Genomic DNA, 21,736 nt, shown 5'->3' on the forward strand with positions numbered 1-21,736 from the left:
TATGCCCACACAAAGACTTGTGAAAGAAAGAAAATAGAAAAGACTATACTCTTTATGATTCCATTTTTGTGAAATTCTATAACAGAATAAACTATAGTAATGGAAAATATGGTCAGTGGCTCCCTGGGGCTGGAGGTCAACGGAGGGTATTCACTGCAAAGCCACAAGAGAAACTTTTTAGGGTGATGAAAATGTTCCATGTCTTGATTGCGGTGCTAGTTCTATGATCGTACGTGGTTGCCAACATTCATTTAAGTGTTCACTTAAAATGGGTGAACTTTGCTATATGGAAATTATACCTCAAAAAAGATGGAAACAAATATGCTTCGTAGACTTATGACAGTTGAATTCGTACGATTAGGAAGCATACAGTATGCAAATGGAAAAGTCATTAAACCTTAAATCTGAGCATTATTTTCTGGCTTTTTCCTTATGCTGAACATTACTCAGTTCTTCAAGCTAGCGTTAAGATGTCAGCAGTACAATACTGAACACATACTGTTGTAAAAGTACTCAACCTGTCTTAGTATCTTAGAACTGAGCCATTCAAACATAGGAAAAATAATTGGATTTAAGAAACCTGGTTTCTAGTCCTATTCTTCCCCTAACATCATACATGGCCTTGGTCCAGGCATTCAGCCACATCCTAACCCTGTAATACAGAGAGTTTTCAGAGATTCTTAACCTGAGGTCCATGCACCCTTCACCTCCTCCCCCTCCACAAGGGTCCTTGGATAAAATTCAGGGCATCTGGGAACTTGCATGGGAAAAATGTATGTCTTTATATTCACGACTTTTAACTGAAATTTAGCATTTCCTCTGATTATGAATGCAGGCAACCAACTGTAGCAGTGTTAGCAGTACCTTGACATCATTATCAAGAGAAATCACAGATATTTTCATATCACATTGTGGTTGTTGCTCATATCTTCAAATATTCTTTACGCTCATCACTATTTCAAAATTGCAGTGGTTATTAGATTTGCCATGGATATTGTTATTTAAGGTATTAACAAAGAAGCTCTTATATCTCTGTTATTACTTTTTAAAGATTTGATAATAGTATTTTAATATAACTGGCTTCCTTGTAGTACTATATAATTTATTTTATGCATTTTAAAACACTGAAGAAAGGATCCACAGGGTTCACCAACGGGGTCCTTGGCACAAAAAAATTTTAAAAACCCCTGGGCAAGATGACCTCTAACCATTCAATTAACTGCTAAGAATTCTATTCAAAACTGGCATAGAGATAGATAGCTCACATTGTAAATAAGATAATTAAAAGCACTTTAAAACTGTAAGGTGGTACACTAACTTAAGAGGTTGTCTTATATAGGCCCATGGGTGAAGCGATGTTTTCAACGATTTCACCCCTTAGTTGTGTTTTGGTTTTTTTTTTTTTTTTTTTTTTTTTTTCGGTACGACGGCCATGCCTCACGGGCCCAGCCACTCCGCGGCATGTGGGATCTTCCCAGACCGGGGCACGAACCCGTGTCCCCAGCATCGGCAGGCGGACTCTCAACCACTGCGCCACCAGGGAAGCCCCACCCCTTACTTTCTTAATTAAATTATGGGGAAGGAAAATGGGTGGTGATATCCATAATTTGCGTCCACATTTCTTTTCTAAAGAAAGATTTTCAAGATTTATGGGTCTTGACTTATTTGGATCCTGCTTTGAACAAACCAACTGTAAAAAAAACATGTTTGAGACAAACAGGGAAATTTGAACATAGACTGGGTATTAGATAATATTAAAGAATTAGGTGTAATCATGTTATTTTGGATACAGCTCTTTTAAAAAATTCTTATCTGTTAGAGATGCACGTTGAATTACTTACAAGTGAAATAATATTTCACATCTGCTTCAAAATATTCCAGAAAATTAAAAAAAGAAAGAAGGTAGACAAAATTACAACAATATGGGTGATGGGTACATGGGGGTTCATTATATTTTTCTCTCTACTTTTGTTTTTGAAATTTTTATAATAAAAAGTATTTTAAAAAAAAGATTCATAGGCTATCAGGATAGATCCAGCCCACAGAAATGCTTGGACTGTACTCTGTATAAAAAAAAAAAAATCAAAATCCTGTAAAGGAGCATGCAGCTTGCCACAGTTCCTACCACTCCCACTTGTCTTAGAACCTGGGCTACCCCACATCTATGTTGCCTCTTTGGCTGTAGGTTTGCATGGCCTTTGTATAATGAACCATTATAACTGACCACATTACTATGTCTAAACAGGTTAAATCTAGTTTTTGATAATCAGTAACTGGTAATTCTTTTCTGTTTGTTTCGTTATTGTGTTTTGTTTTTACCCCCAATCTTCATTAAAAAAAAATTGAACTATAGTTGATTTACAATATTGTGTTAGTTTCAGGTTTATAGCAAAGTGATTCAGATATATATATATATATATATATATATATATATATTCTTTTTTACATTCTTTTCCATTATAGGCTATTACAAGATATTGAATATAGTTCCCTGTGCTATACAGTAAAAATCCTTGTTCATCTATTTTATATATAATGGTGTGTATCTGTTAATCCCATACTCCTAATTTCTCCCTGCCCCCCTTTCCCCTTTGGTAACCATAAGTCTGTATTCTATGTCTGTGAGTCAGTTTCTGTTTGTAAATAAGTTCATTTATATTATTTTTTAGATTCCACATATAAGTGATATCATATAATATTTGTCTTTCTCTGTCTGACTTACTTCACTTAGTATGATAATCTCTAGGTCCATCCATGTTGCTGCAAATGGCAATATTTCATTCTTTTTTATGGCTGAGTAATATTCCATTGTATATGTATACCATATCTTCTTTATCCATGAATCTGCTGATGGCCACCTAGGTTGCTTCCCTGTCTTGGCTATTGTAAACAGCACTGTTATGAACATTGGGGTGCGTGTATCTTTTGGAAATAAGAGTTTTCGTCTTTTCTGGGTATATGCCCAGGAATGGGATTGCTGGATCATATGGTAACTCTATTTTTAGTTTTTTAAGGAACCTCCATGCTGTTTTCTATAGTGGCTGCAGAAGCTGATAATTCCTTAATTAAGCCACTTACTTTTCTCTTTCTATGGCCACAGAGTGAAACCCTACTTGAGCCAATATATTTGTGCCACTGGACAGGGGATCACAGCTAGACCAACTGTCACCATCACTGAGGAGTGACACTAGCTTCATGCCTCACTGCCTTCAGATCAGTAATGTCTTTGGTGAGATGTCCACTTACATTCCTGGGAGATGAGACAGTATATGCATATCTCCCAGTACATGGATGGTCACTGACCCTCTACATTTGTTCCTGGGACTTACAGTTCTCTGTGAAACTCCAAAGGCTTTCGACATTCATCATATACGTATACATCATATACGTATATATGTATATATGTACATCATATACGTATATATGTATCACACATATATATCACATACATCATATATGCCAACCAATGACCTGAAGCATTATAGTAATATCGTTTATTAGCACATAGGCTCTGGAATCAGTTCCTGGATTTAAATCCTAACTCTGCCACAGTGAATACATTTACTCTTTCTGTGCCACAGTTTTGTCATTTGTAAAATGGGGCACTACTAGTAATTATCCTCAGAAGGACGTTGTGAGGAAGAATAACAATATATATACGCAAGGTACTGAGAACAACTTCTAGAGCATGGTATACACTTAATATCTGTTAACTATTGTTACTGTAACTATTATCTTCAACAACAGCAAAAGTTTTACAACCAAAATAATGCCCATGTTTCAATAATACTTTAAAATTGATTCTAAGAAAAGGTTATACTGAATGAGATTGATATTATAAAAGTTACTCTTTGTAAACAGCTTCCTTTCTTTCATTGAGTGAGGTGCCTTCTTGGGTTACAATTTGTTAATTTCAAAGCCGCTGCATATGTTTTTAAGTCAAAATCACTGAGTATTCATGACCTTTCTTTAATCAGATAAACTCACTTTAGCAATTACTTTACTCCAACAATTACAGTTGAAAAGAATAATATAACATATATAAGAGGGTATTTGGTATTGTGTATCTGATTTACAACCTCTTTCCTTACAAGAAGTCCTTTAAGGTCAATGAAGAGGTCTCACAAGGTATTAGAATGAAGAGAATATTCCCAATGAAAATTAATGAAATGAATTCTCAAACCAGGGTCAGAAATTACAAAAAAAAGACTTTCTGGAAGTAGACTCTAAACATGAAACGGAAGTCTCAATTTGAATCAAAATAGTGACAGTGGTTGCTAAAGGACTGGAGCTATTTGAGCTGTAAACCTTGAAGAGGGTGTGTTTGTGTGTGTAATCAAAAGACGAAAACCACTTTGCCCAGCAGAGCTAACCACTTTCAAGGAAGTCCAGGATAAAAATTAACCCAAATGTTTAAAGTATCTAAAATACCCATAGTTCTCTTAATCAAAGCAAAAAGGCATTTTGCATTATAAAGTAGATTTTCTTTTATCTTTTTCTATATTTTTAAATCATTTTGAACAGTACAGAGAACTGATTGGTTTCACTTTTTGTTCATAATCAATTTTAGTTCCTGTTGCTTTGATAGTTATTATTACTACTAAAATGATAAAATTAAATCGCAAAGCTTTACATATTCCTGATCTGAGGTAAATATATTAATTCTAAAATAATATCACACTTTTTATAAATCTGGCTTGAAGTGAATTCTAATGCATATCATTGTGGTTCCTAATTTTAATCACTTTGTTGATTCTGATTTACTCTTCAAATCTATTTATTTACATAAAAATGAGATCTGTATCCAAAAAGCAAGCAGGTTTGGGAAACCACACAGTTTTGGTTTTACTGAATTATCTAGTAGCCATCTTGTTTGTTGCTGCTAAATATTCTACTAGACATTGTTTCTGTGGCAAAGAGATGAGTTCACACCACTTTGCTCAGGAGCTGAGTGGCTGTCAATTTCACAGCTTTGCTTTGAGTGGTGAAACGACAGTGACACATCAATGCAAATAATTTCTTTGGTTATACTAGCAATCACACAGCCTGACACAATCAGAGCTTGGAAGGGGCATCTGCAACAATAAACAGAAGGCTCTGATTTTTACTTAAAATTTCAAAAGCTGTCCTGATTTCTAGCTTATTGGCCTTGATTACAGGCCTATGAGGAAAGAATTATTTAAATGACTAGCAGAATTAGTCTGCAGTTGTCAATTTCCTCTAGCTTTCAAAAAAAAAAAAAAGACTTACCAGAAGCTGAGCTCTCTGTAAAGCAAAATTACTGTTTTCTGGACTAATGTAAGCTTAAAACTAATGAATGTCCAAATGAGTGGAAAGAGAGACAGATAAGGACAAATACCAAAAGAAGTATATTAGGGAATCTGTATAATCTTTAATTATTGAAAATAAAGAAAAAAAATCAGAGTAAGAAACTCATCATCTGCTAGAACAAATAAACCCTGCCACCTCCTTCTGCCTCTACTATAACAACTGTGAAATGGAGTAACAGAGCATTCAAAGTCCTACTAAGACCTACCTGAAATAATGGACAGAGCAAAATACAATGAAAATTATTTTCTTCTTTTAACTTCTTTTGAAAATATAAGATTGCCCATAACTAACAGAAAAGGCTGTATTGTTGTATTTACATGATGACATATATAGATATAACATATATGACAATAATAGCACAAACGAGGGGGCGAAGGAGGAGCAAAGCTGTTATATTTTACCAGAATTAAGTCACTATTAAACTGAAGTAGACTGTGTTAAGTTAAAGACGGATACTGCAATCTCTAGAACAAACTACTAAGAAAATTAAAAGAAAAAAACAAGATAGCTAAAATATCAACAAAGAAATTAAGATGGTACACTAAAAACATTTGTTTGACACAAAATGAGGCAGTAAAAGAGAAACAAAAAAGGAATGAGACAAACAGCAAACAATATCAAAATGGCAGGCCCCAATCCAACTATACCAATAATTACATTAAATGTCAATGGATTAAACTCTCTAATAAAACAGCAGTTTGTTTAAATGTACACAAAAGCAAAACCCAACCATATGCTGTCTACAAGAGACACACTTTAGATTTAAAGGCATTAAAAAAAAAAGGTTGAAAGCAGTGGGCTGGAAAAGGTATACCAAGCAAACAATAAACAAAATAGAGCTGGGATGGGTTATTAATATCAGATGAAATAGACTTTAAGACAAGAAATATCTAGAGACAAAAAGGAACATTCCATAACAATAAAAGGGTCAATAAGTTGGAAGATATAACAATTATAAATGTACGTGTACCTAAGAACAAAACCAATAGAACTGAAAGGAGAAATAATCCTTCCTGCATTTGTTAGTAGTAGCTACCTTCCTCAACCAAAGGCTTTCCCCAGTTCCCGCCAGGAAACCCTTTCCTACAGCTACAGCTATAGCTCCTTCCAGCTTCTGGTAACCACACTCTCCTCTTGCCCATGCAGTCCTAGGGAAGGTAAAGACTCGCTGCTGCTGCTGCTAACCATCCCTTTTGGTTTTCTTTAACTCTGTCCACACCTTTGAACACAGTCCTTCCATTGAATTCTCCCTAGTTACCTGTATGATGTGCCATCTGGTTTTCTGATGGAAACTTGACCTATATCTAAACTCCTCTCCTTGATTTGAAAGAGACTAGTAGTTTCTTACTAAATCGGCATTCTCTCTTTCTCACTCAAGTTAAAAGAACTCTGATTTTTAGTTGGGCGTTTGCTGCCCCAGAAAAAGAACTACATTTCCCAGTCTGCCCTAGCACACATGCTGAGGCCTTATGAACTAAGTTCTAGAACGATGACATGTAATTGGAAGTGGTGCGTGAGACTTCTTCAAAGTCTCATTAAATGAGAAGGTTTGTACCCTCCTTCCATCTTTTCTCTGTTCTCTTACTTGGATTGTGACAGCTGGAGCTCCAACAGCTTTTTTGGCCTATACGCAAGAAAGTCACACCCAAGGGATGATGGAGTATAAAGCTTGAAGGAACCTGGGTCCCATGTGACCTTTGGATATGTCATTCCAGCCCTGGACTGTTTCCCTGTACACAAGAAAGAAATACACTTCTATCTTGCTTAAACCATTGTTTTTCAAGCGTTTATTACCACTCCATCCTGACACGCATGGCCTGTGAGGCACTATCTCATCTGGCCCTGACTCTCTTTCTAAACTCTCTCATGTGACTCTCTTTGCTCACTGTGCTCCAGTCACACTGGCTCATGCAAAGCCCTTTGCTACCTTTTGTAGTTCTTTGCACAAGAGGACTTTCTTTCTCCTGAAATCTCTTCACTGAACCTGAATGGCTGCTCATTAAGGTCTCAGCTGAAATGTCAGCTCCTATGAGAAGGCTTCCCTGACCATCCTAACAACAGCTCCCCTCTTAGCCTCTTTCAAAGCCCTCTGTTTTGTTCCATTATGGTATTTGTCGCCATCTGTAACATATATTTGTTAGTTTACTTCTTTATTGTATGTCTCTCTCATTAGACTCCATTAGGGACAGTGTCTCTCTTTCTAATTCTCTCTTATATATATAACATATGAAGTTTTCTCTGTGTCACTCATCATCACTTTGTTCCTTGCATACAGTAAGCGAGCTTAGAGAATATTTGTTTTTAAAAATGCATATCAGTGTACCACACCTTTATCTGATCTCTTTTCACATTAACTAGATCAGGGGTTGGCAAACTTCTTTTGTAAAGACTCAAAGAGGAAATATTTTAGGCTTCACCATTTTCGTTGCATATTCTTCTTTTCTTTCCCCTAACAACTCTTTAAAAACATAAAAACCATTCTTAGCTCAAGGGCCATATAAGAATAGACTCAGGGTGGAGTTTGGCCCATAGGCTGTGGCCAACCAACCCTTGCTCGAGACTCTATGTGTCTCAAGGTCAAGCCTGAATTATTTACTTATATCCCCTGGGACCTAGCACAATACTGAGCACACAGCAGGTTCGCCATCAACTCAGAACTCAGGTGAATTGGATTAAATTGACTGGGTTAGGGGTCGAGAAGAGAAGAAATGAAATGGAATACCTAAAATGGTCAGATTTGGTCCAATATGTATTTTGCCAGGGAGATAAGGCCTATGTTCCAGGCTGGATGACTCAAAGGGTCATTTACCAAGGAGTTACAGGTAACTGCAAAAGATCTCAATACCCTCTCCTTCCAAGCAGCAACCCTGCGACCTTAGGCAGCTGCATTCCTTATAGTGCAGCTGACAGGGGCCCATGAAAAACAGGCAATCTTCCCCAGTGGTTGCTTTTGTTCTGTGTTACTGTGCCTTGCTCTCTGGTTCTCTTGTCATCCAGCATTCTGAAAAGCTGCTGCCTTAAAGATAGCATCTACCTCCAGAGGTAAATACAGCTTGGCAAATACAGAATTACCTACATAACCACTACAGATAATTCTTAGATGATGGCCAGGAAACCTTTCTGAAAACAGTTTCTGAATGAAAGCAAGTCCCTGATCCTGCTGTGGTTCCAACTCTTGCGATATGTTGATATGGATGAAGGAAAGAAAGAAGGAATAAATGGATGAAAATTCTCCATGGTCAGAGCTCCCACTCCTGGAACTGCCAGAATGTCAGGAAGTTGCAGTGTCTCCTGAGAGATTCCAGAATCCGTACAATGTTCTTTCTCCCCTAGGGCATTCTTACTTCCAAACACTCTGGCAAGGTCTGAGGTCACAGCCATCAGCCTCAAGAGAGGACTGCCTCTTTCCTCTAGCATCCAGAATGCTGGGAATTATTGCCAGCACCTGCCCTCTCGACAAACCTCTTCCCGGGCCTGGGCAGAACAGAGGGTGGGGGAGACCAGAGACGTTATCTGTGTCCTGCCAGGTCTTCAATCTGCATGGAGCAGTGAACCAGCCACAGAAGACTGGCTCCATCTCTAGGCGCTTCCTTCTTCCTTTTTCTTGTTCTTGAGATCTCAGAATAATTCAAGGCAATGTTCTATCATTAAGTCTCTGCCACCCCATATTCAACTCCCATCTTCATGACAAGAAAAAAGGGAATAAGTGGTCCCATGGGGGTTGTAACCAAGCAAGCAGATGCTTCCAAAGAAGGTAAGTTTCAGATGCTTAACTAACCAAGCTTCACTATGATGTTACAAGTCCTACACTTTAGATATAAGAAAGTAGCAAAAGGGTGGAAATAATTTATTTAAAGGCAGGCTGTGAGTTAATGACGGAGCAGGAAACAGCATCAAAATCCCCTGATTCACAGACAAGGTCTTATCTGCCAAAGAGCCGAGAACGTGGGCCGTGACGCTAAGAGCGGAGAGCAAACGGCCCGGGGAGGAAAGGAGTAAGAGCCTAAGGAAACACTTCGTTAAAAGTAAATTAAACAAATCTCAAGGTCCCTGTACCTGTTCTAATGAGTGTCTGGGGGTTCTATGTTTCTGAAGAAGGTAATCAAAACTAAGTGAAAATATGACTTTAGGACTTAATTTTGCATGTGACAGAGGAAGGCAGAGAAGGGGCTGTAAGAAATAGTGGATACACAGTACTGTGGGGAAAACATTCTTTGGGGAATAGACCTTCCAAAGGAACAAGAACTGCCGTGACACTGAACGCACTGAGAGGAGAGCCGGCAGGGGCTGAGAGGTGGACGCTCTTTTAACCCGGAACAGCTCTCCTGCCAGGCCCCGCCAGCACAGGCAGCCTTGAGTTGCATGTGGAAAACACAGGTGAGAAAGATCAGTGCCAAGGCTATCTTTTTTCCCTTATATCTGATATGATCTGACATCATCTTTTATTTTATTATTATTTTTTTTTGTGGTACGCGGGCCTCTCACTGCTGCGGCCTCTCCCGTTGCGGAGCACAGGCTCCGGACACGCAGGCTCAGCGGCCATGGCTCACGGGCCCAGCCACTCCGCGGCATGTGGGATCTTCCCGGACCGGGGCACGAACCCGCGTCCCCTGCATCGGCAGGCGGACCCTCAACCACTGCGCCACCAGGGAAGCCCTGACATCATCTTTTTTGAAAATGGAATCACGGCTAGGAGACCAAAGTAAGTTTCGGGACAAACTGTTGAGATTTCATGCCACTTTGGGATGAAGAAATTGGTTGAAGCAGTCATCTAATTTACTGTTTGTAACTGTCCTCCTGTGTGTCCTTCCTTCTGTGTCCTTCTCTCACAGCTACTCCCGGAGGCCTCAGACCATAGCCACCACCATTCATGGCAGGGTACAGGTCCCTATTGCTGAGCTGGGCTAGAGGAAACACACCAGACTAATCCCCCAGGCAGCTGTCCAGGGTCATGAGACACAAACCAAGCATACAGTCAGGATCTGGGGTCAGGTTACCAGGATAGAAACAGAATCACTGGGATCAAGATGGTGGGGCAAAGTGGACAGAGCAAATGGGAAGTGAGATCTCAGAAAGCAATTAACACTCAGAACAGAAAACCAAAGCCGTGATAAGGTCAGAATTAAAAGTGAGAGCTGGAAGCAGCAGTACGAAGTTCCGCTCAGTAGAGCCACAGGAGACGGTGAGCAAAGAGGAGAGTGCCAGGAGGCCTTGACTGTGGCACTTCCTCTTCCACCTGGCCCTGTACTGTAGGTTAAGCTCCATCTGCTGATGTCTCCACAGGACTTACCAACCAAATCCCCAGAGACATGAGAGGGAACTAAAACAGAGGGAGGCTTGTCCTAGTGGTTTGAACAAGGTCATATAATTAGTTGGAGGCACACCCAAGATGAAAATCTTCACCTCTCCAGCTCTCTGCTTATCTGTACGCATAATTAATATGGAGCAACACGCTTGCATTTTTCAGATGCATTTGAAAAGATGGTCCCCATGTAAGACTAGTTTTCGAGTAGGAGCTCCATATGAAGCACTGCATGACAAGGTGGTTATCACCGGGAAATACCTTAAACGACAGGGATAACCAACTTCTTAAAGTACGTATGGCCAACTCTCAATGATCTCTATGTAGATTATACCGTGGTAAGGTTTTCATTAGAGTTTTCTTCCCTCTACCACTATGGACATTTTGGGGTTTCTTCCCCTACTATCTGTTGATGTGACATCAGGTAAGACAAATTAAGAACTATTTGAGCCTAAGCAAATCATAACCAAGAAAGTAAAACTGCTGGGGAAGAAAAATCCACCCAAGTCATTTATCTTTACACTGACAGCTTGGCTAAACAGGGCCAAAGCTGTGCATCCTGAAATAGTTTATTTAAGTCTAGGGTAGTTCTACATACTGAGTGAAGTCAACCCAAACCCACTGCTTTTCTGTAGCTGGACTTGGGAGAGCTGAAACTTCTGTGCCTTTAGCTTGAAGTCTGGGCATGTTGCATATCAAATTACTAAAGAATAAAGCTCGTAGCTGACTTGCAACTCAAATCTGGCACCATGGGTCACTGGTTCTTATATAACAAAGAAATATACAAAAGAGACTCTAAATGATCCATTAAGCGAAAGCTGGAGCAATGTTTACTGACTGATTAATATCATACAACAGGAATTTAAATATGCCTACTGTGTGGAAAACACTGAGAAGTCATGTCAGGAATTCATTAACACATAGTCCCACCTTTAAGATATATATTATATATTACCAAAGTTACAGATTTTTTTCACTTAATAAGAATGATAACCAAATGATCAAAGCAATATGTTTTGAGTAATCTTGAAAGTTTTGAGGCCTGAATCTGGAAAGATACTTTGAAAACAGAAATCTCTCTAGGGTAGGGTTTCTTAAATTCAGCACTACTGACATTGTGGACTCAATAACTTTTTGTTTTAGGGACCTGTCCTACGCACTGTAGGATGTTTAGCTGCATCTCTGACCTCTACCCACTAATGCCAGTAACAACAACCGCCAGCCCTGGTCCCCTACCCGTCGTGACAAACAAAAATGTTTCCAGACATTACCAAATGTCCCCTGAGCAGCAAATGATACCTGGTTGAGAACCACTGATCTAGAGATATTTTCTCTTGAAGACCACGCAGTAAATAGACTTATGCTAAAGTAAAAGGAACCAAGTCAGGACACTGAAGCTTGTCATATTCATTATTACATGTGGTTTAGTACATTTTAAAATGCAGGCTGACATGCTAATAGCAAAAGTATACTCACTGTGTACAAGAAAACAAAAATCTTTCCACATCAGCAACAGAGTGAGTTTTGTAAAGCCTTCTGCATCATATTCCACGACACCCCTAAGTAATAAAAACATACACACAAACAAAAAACCCTCATAAAAACAAGGTATAAAGGAGATGGAAACAAGTAAAGAATATATTCATAAAGTCAGGGTTATTGAATCCGAGATGCACTTAAGACAAGTGAGTGTTACCACAGGAAGGATGTGGGATTTGGAATGAAAGCAGCTAGGTTTAAGTTACAGCTTTGCCATTTTACTATCTGTTACAACCTCGGGCAAATCACTTAACCTTTGGAGCCTCAGTTTCCTCATCCGTAAAACAAATATAATCATATTTGTAAACTTCATCATGGAGTTGTGAAAAACAAGTAAAGTAAACCATAAAATGTTATGCAAATGTTAGTTATTAGTGATGAGCAAAAGGACAAATGAAGAAATCAGGGCAACGGTGACCCTATGTCTGTATAGTGATAGTGAAATCTCACTCACTTAGGCACTGAACAGTAACAAGCAGTGACAATATTACTAACTACAGGATTATACACTACTTTCTTCCAAAGGATTTGGAATCCTTTCTCTTGTGTCCCCCTATCCTCCCCACCAGGCTCAAGACAAAGTAGCAATGTTAGCTGGGTGGACACTGGGTTCAGATGGGAGATGCACGCTTCCTGCGTCAATGGAGAACAGCCTCTGAGCACGGAAGGGCCTGGAGAGAATTCTGATAGGCTCACCTCCCTCATTTCCCTCAAGAGCTAAGTGCTTAGGGGGTGTTACCATAATGTGCCAATACTAACCACACAGCGAGGACAAGGATAATGTTCTCTTGTCCATACAAGGAGGCCTTTATTGTCCTTAGAGATGCCTTCATCCTGGCTGAGTCAGGCCAATCAGACCATTAATACTGATGGCCTCCAGGTTTAAGTAGGAAGGAACAGTTGAACTCATTGGGAAGGTAAGGGAACTAAGGCACTGAAGGCTTAGTGATTTGCTCAAAGACTGTTGATACATCACTAAGATCTGCTGACTGAAGTCAACAACTCTGTTCACCAGTTTGTATTTCTTTTAAGGATATGTAATTTACTCCACATTATAACACTGATATCTAAACCTTTTAGATCCTGCATCCCGTAAGCAAAAACAAGCACAGAATCCTTTTCATTACGCATATAGTACAGTATATGGTAGTACTTGTATATGATTTCGTAATTGTATACAAGTACTACTATATTATATGTATAAAAAAACACAAAAATGTACATAAACCGAATGAGATTTAAAAGCAAGTGTAAATTCGATTTTCACCCTTTTTGTGAATGGAGTGAGGTGGGGCACACACCCCTGAGGTATGTGCACCTTGCTTTGGAGGTCATTGTGTTAACGTCTGCATTTTCGATTATATATAAGAAAGATAATCTTACTCAAAAATGAGGAGACTAACGGTGTCATTTATTAACCACTGTTTGTATCATAAGCACTTTCTCAAAATGCTCATAAATAAAGCTGAAAAAAATCTTAAGTATTAGAGACTCACGTAAGAGACAGTCATACTGTTTGGATATTGATACTTCTATTTTGGGGATATGACAAATTTCACTGTGGATAATGAGAAAATTTCTTGAAATTGTTTTGAGGAGTCAGAAATTTTGCTTATAATTATGCCACATTTGTAAAATTATACCCCAACCTTACTTTTTCTTAAGATTTTTTTTGACGTGGACCACTTTTAAAGTCTTTCTTAAAATTGTTTCTGCTTTATGTTTTGTTTTTTTTTGGCCTCGGGGCATGTGGGATCATAGCTCCCCGACCAGGGATCGAACCCACACTCCCTGCCCTGGAAAGCGAAGTCCTAACCACTGGGCCGCCAGGGAAGTCCCCCCAACCTTATTCTTGACCTCATCTTCTCTTTCTTATTCCTTCTGCCCTCATTTCTTCATTTACTTATTTAAAATTTTAATACACACACACACACACACACACACACACACACACACACACACACCACTTCTCTGGAATAAGGTGGGAGATAACTAGACCACTAAAACCCTTAGGGCTTAGTCCCCCCAGGTAGGTAGAGGGATCCACCTTTTAAAGAAGACTGTGAGGAAAGTCCATTCCCCAACTAAGCCCTGAGGGGAAGGTTGATAAGGGCTCTACCATCATTAAGGAAACAGCTGCAGAGCAGCCCACCTCGGGCAAAGGAAAGGGCCAGAGCACAGGGAGGGTGGGAGGAGATGTCTACCCTGAAACTGCAGCTATACACTTCCCTCCTCCCTTGTGGGGCCTTCTTCCAACTCCTAATCCCAAGTGTGAGTCATCGTGATGGTGTCTAATGCCAGACTTCCTTCCCGAATCTCTGTGGCCCTGTGGGGAGCGGTGGTCCTATCAGGAGACCTGAGTCCTGGGAACAGGATCCCAGCCTGGCTTTCTCTCCCCGAGATGTGTGACTTCCACCGGGTGCCTGAACTGGACAAGGTTTCGGGGCTTTCTTCAGTAGAATGTGCCAGTCATGCCTGCCTGCTTCACCTCATGACTGCTCTGTGATGACGGAGGTGAAAGTGTTGTGCAGACTATAAAGAGCCTGAGAAGAAGCAGGCCTTACGCCCACTGTTACTGCAGTGCTTGGGGCTAGTCATGCGCTGCTCCAGGGAAGACATTTGATTCTACTATTTGCTAAAGAATGCTAAAGAAAAAAATCTTCCTGGGAGCTTCAGTGTAAGCAACACACCAAGAAGAATCAAAACGGCATTCGGAAGTATCATACGGAAGAACTGCTATTTTCTTAATCAAGCCCTTATATTAGGGTCATCAGGACGTGAGTGCGTCACTGATTCGTGGCTTAAACAAAGAACTTACGTGCCAAAGTGACTGAGAAAAGCAGCAATATACTCTCTTCTTTTGTGATATCCTTGAATCACATACTGCACCTGGAACAGAACCCAAAGCTGAGAAGTGGAGTAGGAAATCATTAAACATTTTATTATGTAAAATTTCAAAGATTCAGAGAAGTAGAAAGAATAGCAAGTTGAACACCCATATTCCCACACCTATATTCAACAACTGTGAATATTTTGTCTAGTTGCTTTATCCAGCCATCTACCTACCTATCAACCTGTCAATCAATCTTACTGAAATGTTCCAAAGGAAATTAGAGACATCATGACAGTTTGCCCCTAAACACTTAGGCACGCATCTCCGAAAAACAAGCCATTTTCCTGCATAACCACAATACTGTTATTATGCCAAATTTAGTAATCATTCTCTGAATTCATTTAGTGCGCTGTCCATTTTCAAAACTTCCCAATTGTCCCCAAAACATTTTTGAAAAAAGTAGGGTGTAAACAGGGATCAGGCATTTAATTCAGAAAGTCTTTTACTATAGAATAATAGTGCCTCCTGGGGTGTGGATGTGTGTATATAATATTGACTTTCCAAAGAGACTGGGCTAGTTGTCTTATTCTGTATTCTCGATTCTCTGATTGTTTCCTCCCTTTTTTCTCTACCTTCTGTATTTCCTAAAATTGGAAGTTAGAGCTAAAGGTGTGACTAGATTCAGGTTAAATATTTTGGGCAAGAAAACTTCCTAGGTAATACTGAGTTTGATCATTGGTCAAGGTGATGCCAGCCAGACCACTCTACTGTAAGGGGATGTTTCCCCTCTGCCATAGTGAGTAATCCAGGGGTACACCCCTCAAAGCATGGGAAGATCTAGTTCCCATGAACCTTTTACTTAATGGTTTTAGTATCTGTCGGAGATCCTTGTCTGAATCGATTACTTCACTAGGGCCTGAAAAAATGGTGATTTTTGTATTCTCTCATTCCATCTGCATTTATCAGCTGGAATTCTCTACAAAGAAGAGCTTCCTCTCATCCAGTGGGTCTATTTGGTTATCTTGAACTACAACGCCTATTGAAAAGGCACAGTAATGCTCAAGTCTTTCTTTTTAAGCTCATAACATTCAGAATGAGGAGTGTTACAACAGGAGATTTTATTTTGCCTCTTTATATTTCCTTGTTATCACCAAATGACAGTTTCTATAAAAAAAAATTTGTGAACTCATTAAGCTAGGCATCTGAAAGTTAGTCATTTACCCATCAGCTTCTAACACAAAAATACATTCCTTATGAAATGTCTTCATAATGGCTGAAAGAAACAGTGGGAGAAAAAGACCCCCCAAATTGTTTATATTGGCTGTAGTCACACTGCGTTTCCATGGATAACAAAAGCCCGAGATAAAGTGCTTGAAATAACCTTGACACAATTGGTACTGATAGCCATTTGTACCCTTTAAAAGTAAAACAATTCTATTTATATAACAGGGGTTTTATGTCAATTTATAAAAACAGTGCTTGCTTTGCAGGCTTAATGCAGGATCAGAAATGTTATTTTGGGAAAAGAAAAACAGATGATAAGTTTGCTTAAGTGGCTTTGTTTAAAAAGGGGATGAAAACAGTTCTGTATACTTGATTTTAAAAACAGAAAACCATTCTAACAGAAACCCACAACAAAACTGGCTATAAAGATAGATTCCAATGTAATTATGGAAATTCATTTGAAGAGATTGTTTCTAAAAGCAGCCCATACTGTCCTCGTTTGTGGCAAGGAGAAGAACATCAATTTTAAAAGACAAGCAAAATTAATGAAAGGGAACCAGATAAGAAAAACTGACTGATTCTTGTATTTCTGGGAAAATGGTATTACAATTTTTTTGAGGAAAATGTAAGACTAGAAATTAATCTCAATTGGAGAGCTTTAAAAAGGCTTTTCTTCTTGGTTCTGGAAGACCAAATTTGCATTTTTCTCTATAATACTGGGATATCTAGATTTGAAGGCAGTGCAAAGTCCCCCAGTGTAAATAAGAAATCTGTGCTCTGATCAGTTTTGTAGGAGGGCAGTGGCTGGGGGAATTTGGTCCAATGAGCAGCAACCAGTCTGTGAGAGTTAAATACCCTGGAATCTGGGCCGAGCCCACAGACGGTGGAGTTGCCAGATTTTAGTTTCTCTGACATTTAAAAAAGAATACTGAAGCCTTTGAAATATTATTATATTTCTAAAATATTTTCTGTATAGAGATGAGCTATCTTTTGAATGAAAGAGACAAACAAAAGATTTACTTTCCAAGCCATTGTGAACAAGTCAACAGGAGCAAAGAAAATAGGATTTGGGGAATTAAGCAAACTGAGTCCATGTGGGAGAAGAAACAAAGTCAGTATTGCTTGCGGATTAATATCTCCGGTTTTTAGCTACATACACTGGCTGGACATCAACAAGCATATTCTATACTTTGTAGAAATAGCTGACAACAACCATTAGTGGAAACTCAGCTACTTGCCAGTGTAAGGGCTCATTAACACAGCTAAGAGACGGCTTTAGATAATCCGATGTGCCTGACTATAAGACAAGCTGACCTGGAAATCCTGCGCCTAGAAGCAGGACTCTGGCAAACTGCTCCTGGACATGACAGGGAGAACCAAGAGCCAACTATTAAGAAGTGCAGTACAGAAAAGCAGGAAGAGATAAAAGCAGCTCTACAGAATTACTGTGATATTAACTAGTGGCAAACACACACATACACACACACACACACACACACACACACACGCACGCATGCCACAGATAATTGGGAAATGAAAGTTCAAAAATTTTAAACTGTAAGGAGGTGTAAGATCTAGCAAAAACTTAGGGCATACAGGAAATTCAAGAAACAGGAGATATACATTTAAAAGATGAAGATAAGACTGGAACAGGAGGTCAGAATCCTCAGAAAAGGAAGGAGGGCAAAGAAATCAGGAGAGAAACTGATGAGATGTAATTCAAAGTAGGAAAGGTCGATGTCAGACGGAGGCTGAAACTAAGAGGATGGGGTGCAGAGGATGGTGTGTGCGCCGTGATGCTAGGTAGATGACACTGGAGGAAGGAGCCTCACGAGGTGGGGGAGGCAGAGGACTTGCTTTTACCTTGTTGGTGAGCAGGTGGCACACTTGAGGAACATAATCAATGAGACATCCTCCTCCTGGAAAAGCTGGGATATGAAGAGCCGAGGAGCCGCCAAGTGCACTGGAAGGACAACAGAACAATGGACACTTCTCTCAGGGCTCAGGCAGTTTAAGTGACACCCCACACAGACTTGGCTTCTCGTGTCCAACTCTGCCCACCAACTGCCTGAAGTAATGACGGTGGTTACAGGGGCTTCACTTTACGACTACATTTCCACATATATTCTAGCCATTTTGTTAAAACAACATGTTCATGTTACACATGACTAACAGCTAACGATTAATGACAACTCCTGATCCTATCACACAACAGTACAAATTAGTAAATCTTGATTGGCGTGGGTAAATGTCTTACCAACATTAATGGATTGTACCTGTTACTGAAACACAGGCTTTTATACTCTTGATTATGCCCAGTTCATAATTGGGCTGAGCAAAGGTAAGTCATTCATTAAACTGAACAAAACTGAACTGACACAATGGCGTAACAGTGTACCAAAGGGACTAGTTCTGCGGCTCACCGGCTTTGTTGCCCTGGGCAGCCTCCTTGGGCTTTAGTTTCCTCATTCTTAGTGTGAGGCAAGTGGTCTAGGGCAGGGGATGCAAAAGCCTGGGGTCTACCCAGCCCAGGCAGGTTTTGTAAATGAGTGGAGAGAACCAGGTGGGGACTCTTGAAGGAACTGGGGATTTTGTGCACAGTGGGAAGGGCTCTCACTGATCAGCCCCAGCTATCTCTGACATGTAGGAATACAAGCCTGGTCTTACCAGATCCTAATTTTTCAAGTGAAGCCAGAAATCCAGATGATTTAATCTCTCAATTTTTAAATGGTGGCAATTAATTAAACATTTTCTGAAACACCGGGGTCCCGTGTCTGTGGGTCAATATGGGTAGGAAGTGTGCAACTAATCCCAGTGAACACTGATATTCAATTCATCTAAACAAGAAGGTACAGTCAAAAATCATCAATCCAAACACTAAGATGCTGTTGATTCAGAAACACTTTCCAGAACTTTCCTGGATATTCTCTTTTCAGTTTAATTAACCAGCGTTAAGATTATTTAAAAAAATTGTTCAGAACCTTAGAGCATGCATTTTGTATATCATCCTTAATCTTGATTTCATCTTCTTTCCTACTCTCACTTTCCTTCGGTCCTCATTTGTTTTTCTTATTTGAATTTTATTTTAACGTATATATTTCCGTAAGCCTCTTAAAGCCCCTCTGTAAGACAACGGAATATAAAGAGACCCCTAAAATCTCTTAATGCTGTGATTATTCATTACCCAAGTCCCCACAGTAACGAGGTTGTAAATGGAAGCAAAACATTTCACAACAGTAACAGTCTAGAAAATCATTCTCAAATAGTGTAGAGCAGATTGACTCAGCCTAGAGTTTGTGGTACAAGGAACAATATATGTAACTGCTCAAAGGACTCCAGATCCAGCCTGTCTCCCTATTGACTACAGATTTCTGAAATTAATTTTTCCGGTAAAAATGAATATTATGTTTATTTATTTACAGGAATGAGAAATCCCAAGAAACAAACAAAATTCCAGGTGGTGTGAGCAACTCAATATGGAGTGGAAGTATTCGCTGTTGGCTTATCCTACTCAGACGGTAATTAAAAAGCACAATAACTGACAACTGAGAAAATTCTGAGACAGCGTTTGACTAAGTATGACACGAATATGTCATGTACACCCTGCAACTGCACAGAATCGGCAAGGACATCATTTCCATTCGCTACTCTCAGAGTAGACATTGGATGAGATTTAGCCTCAACTCTGAAGAAGGCTAGGAAAATTCCTATGACTTTCTGTGAACGAGAGGAAGGCTTTATGTCCCCTCTTTTCATGCAAAAGTACACAGAGGGCACACATCTCACTGGAAGTGTCTAATGGTTCCATTAGGATGGAAAACGGATTAAGAAGAAAATTCTATAGTACAGGAAAAATAAATCCAGTATTTACAGCCTGTGGTTCTTGGAATATCTGCACAACAGAGAAGAACAAGATCCAGGCTTCTCATAGGTTGCTTAGAGGAACAATCCTTAACATAATAAAATTAAAAAAAAAAAATTCGGACAGTTCCCTAGAATTGATAGTAATGGCCTTTGACCTGTAAATAGTATTACAGGATAAGTTCTTAATCATTCACTAAATTGAATACAAGGAGTGAAAACAGCGTGTGAGTAATCCTCTCAACTTGAAACTCTCTCTCTGCCTCTGAAATACAGCCATTAAACAAAAAGTACCTATAATAATAGAAAGAAGCAGAGGTATGGAGAAATCCAATGACCAGCTGCTCTGCTGCCAGGCCCATCTCTCTGCACTCTGCTTCTGTGATTATCAAGAACTAACCCTTGTTGCTAGGTGCCTTCTCATTATCTAATTTAATCCTCTCCACAATTCAACAAGGTGGGAATTATCACTGTGATTTTAAAAGTGAAGGGATTGAGGCTCAGAGAGCAGAAGAAATTTCCCTGGGTTCACACAACTAGGAAATGGTAAAGCCAGCATCTGAACTCAGGGAAGCCTGTTGCCAGAGTCCAGGCTGCTGTTACTGCTGAATTATGTACCTCCCTGAGAGCAGGGGGGATTTTAATCTTGAAAGGGCTACAAGGGGACTTCCTGGTGGCGCAGTGGATAAGAATCCACCTGCCAATGCAGGGGACATGGGTTTGATCCCTGGTCTGGGAAGATCCCACATGCCACAGAGCAACTAAGCCCGTGCGCCACAACTACTGAGCCTGCGTGCCACAACCACTGAAGCTCGTGCGCCTAGAGCCCGTGCTCTGCAACAAGAGAAGCCACCACAATGAGAAGTCTGCACACTGCAACGAAGAGAGCAACTAAGCCCATGCGCCACAACTACTGAAGCCCGCACACCTAGAGCCGGTGCTCCGCAACAAGAGAAGCCACCGCCATGAGAAGCCCACGCACCGCAAAGAAGAGTAGCCCCAGCTCGCCGCAACTAGAAAAAGCCTGCACACAGCAATGAAGACCCAATGCAGCCAAAAATAAATAAAAAATTAAATCTTAGGAAAAAAAAAAAAGGGCTACAGGGATGGAAAGACACAGTGGGTATGGCCGGTAAGTGAGCAGGGTCAGGATTCCAGTGAGGCTAAAGGGCTTCTAGAAGCACTCAGACCACCACCGAATCAGGCACTGTGCTGTACAGCCCATCTCCCCTTACAACTTTCCACAAGGCAGCAGGACAAGTATTCCTCCCGATTTTGTTCACACCTCAGTACTCTCCCACCCCAACCATCAAACAACCGGATTCACTGCCTCTTGGATGTGAGGGACCGACCACTCTGTCATGTCCAATCGTGAATGACTTAGCTGTGCAGGGGAAGCCTCAATGTGTGAAGCACTTCAGATACCAGCAAGGATAGTTTTAAATGAGAGTTGAGTTTTTAAAGGACACTCGCTGCACGCTTTATTTAACTCAGCAGTTTCTCTGCCTGTGAGGGTTCTGAACCCGACTTCCAGCATCACACGCTGATAAGTGCCACTGATTCATGTATAAATATCCACCTCATTGGTAAATATTTAACAGGCTTGCTATAGCCTGAATGCTGCCCTGATCGCACTGAATAAACAA

General features: G+C 40.0%; 1 protein-coding gene across 8 annotated transcripts in view; it reads right to left on the reverse strand.

Annotated features, from left to right (window-relative positions):
* Window positions 1-21,736, reverse strand: part of BABAM2 (BRISC and BRCA1 A complex member 2) — a 440,694-nt gene that overhangs the window by 97,802 nt on the left and 321,156 nt on the right. For all 8 annotated transcript variants that reach the window (XR_003005855.1, XM_024764436.1, XM_024764437.1 and 5 more), the window contains 3 exons: window positions 18,093-18,192; window positions 14,991-15,061; window positions 12,110-12,192 (listed from right to left, as the gene is read on the reverse strand). Coding sequence is in view for 7 of the 8 variants with exons in the window: in XM_024764436.1 (XP_024620204.1) it covers window positions 12,110-12,192; window positions 14,991-15,061; window positions 18,093-18,192 (254 nt within the window). In the remaining variant the exon portion in view is untranslated. The remainder of the gene's footprint in view (window positions 1-12,109; window positions 12,193-14,990; window positions 15,062-18,092; window positions 18,193-21,736) is intronic.

Source organism: Neophocaena asiaeorientalis, unplaced genomic scaffold (genome assembly GCF_003031525.2).
Source record: "Neophocaena asiaeorientalis asiaeorientalis breed wild unplaced genomic scaffold, Neophocaena_asiaeorientalis_V1.1 scaffold345, whole genome shotgun sequence".
Taxonomy (NCBI): domain Eukaryota; kingdom Metazoa; phylum Chordata; class Mammalia; order Artiodactyla; family Phocoenidae; genus Neophocaena; species Neophocaena asiaeorientalis.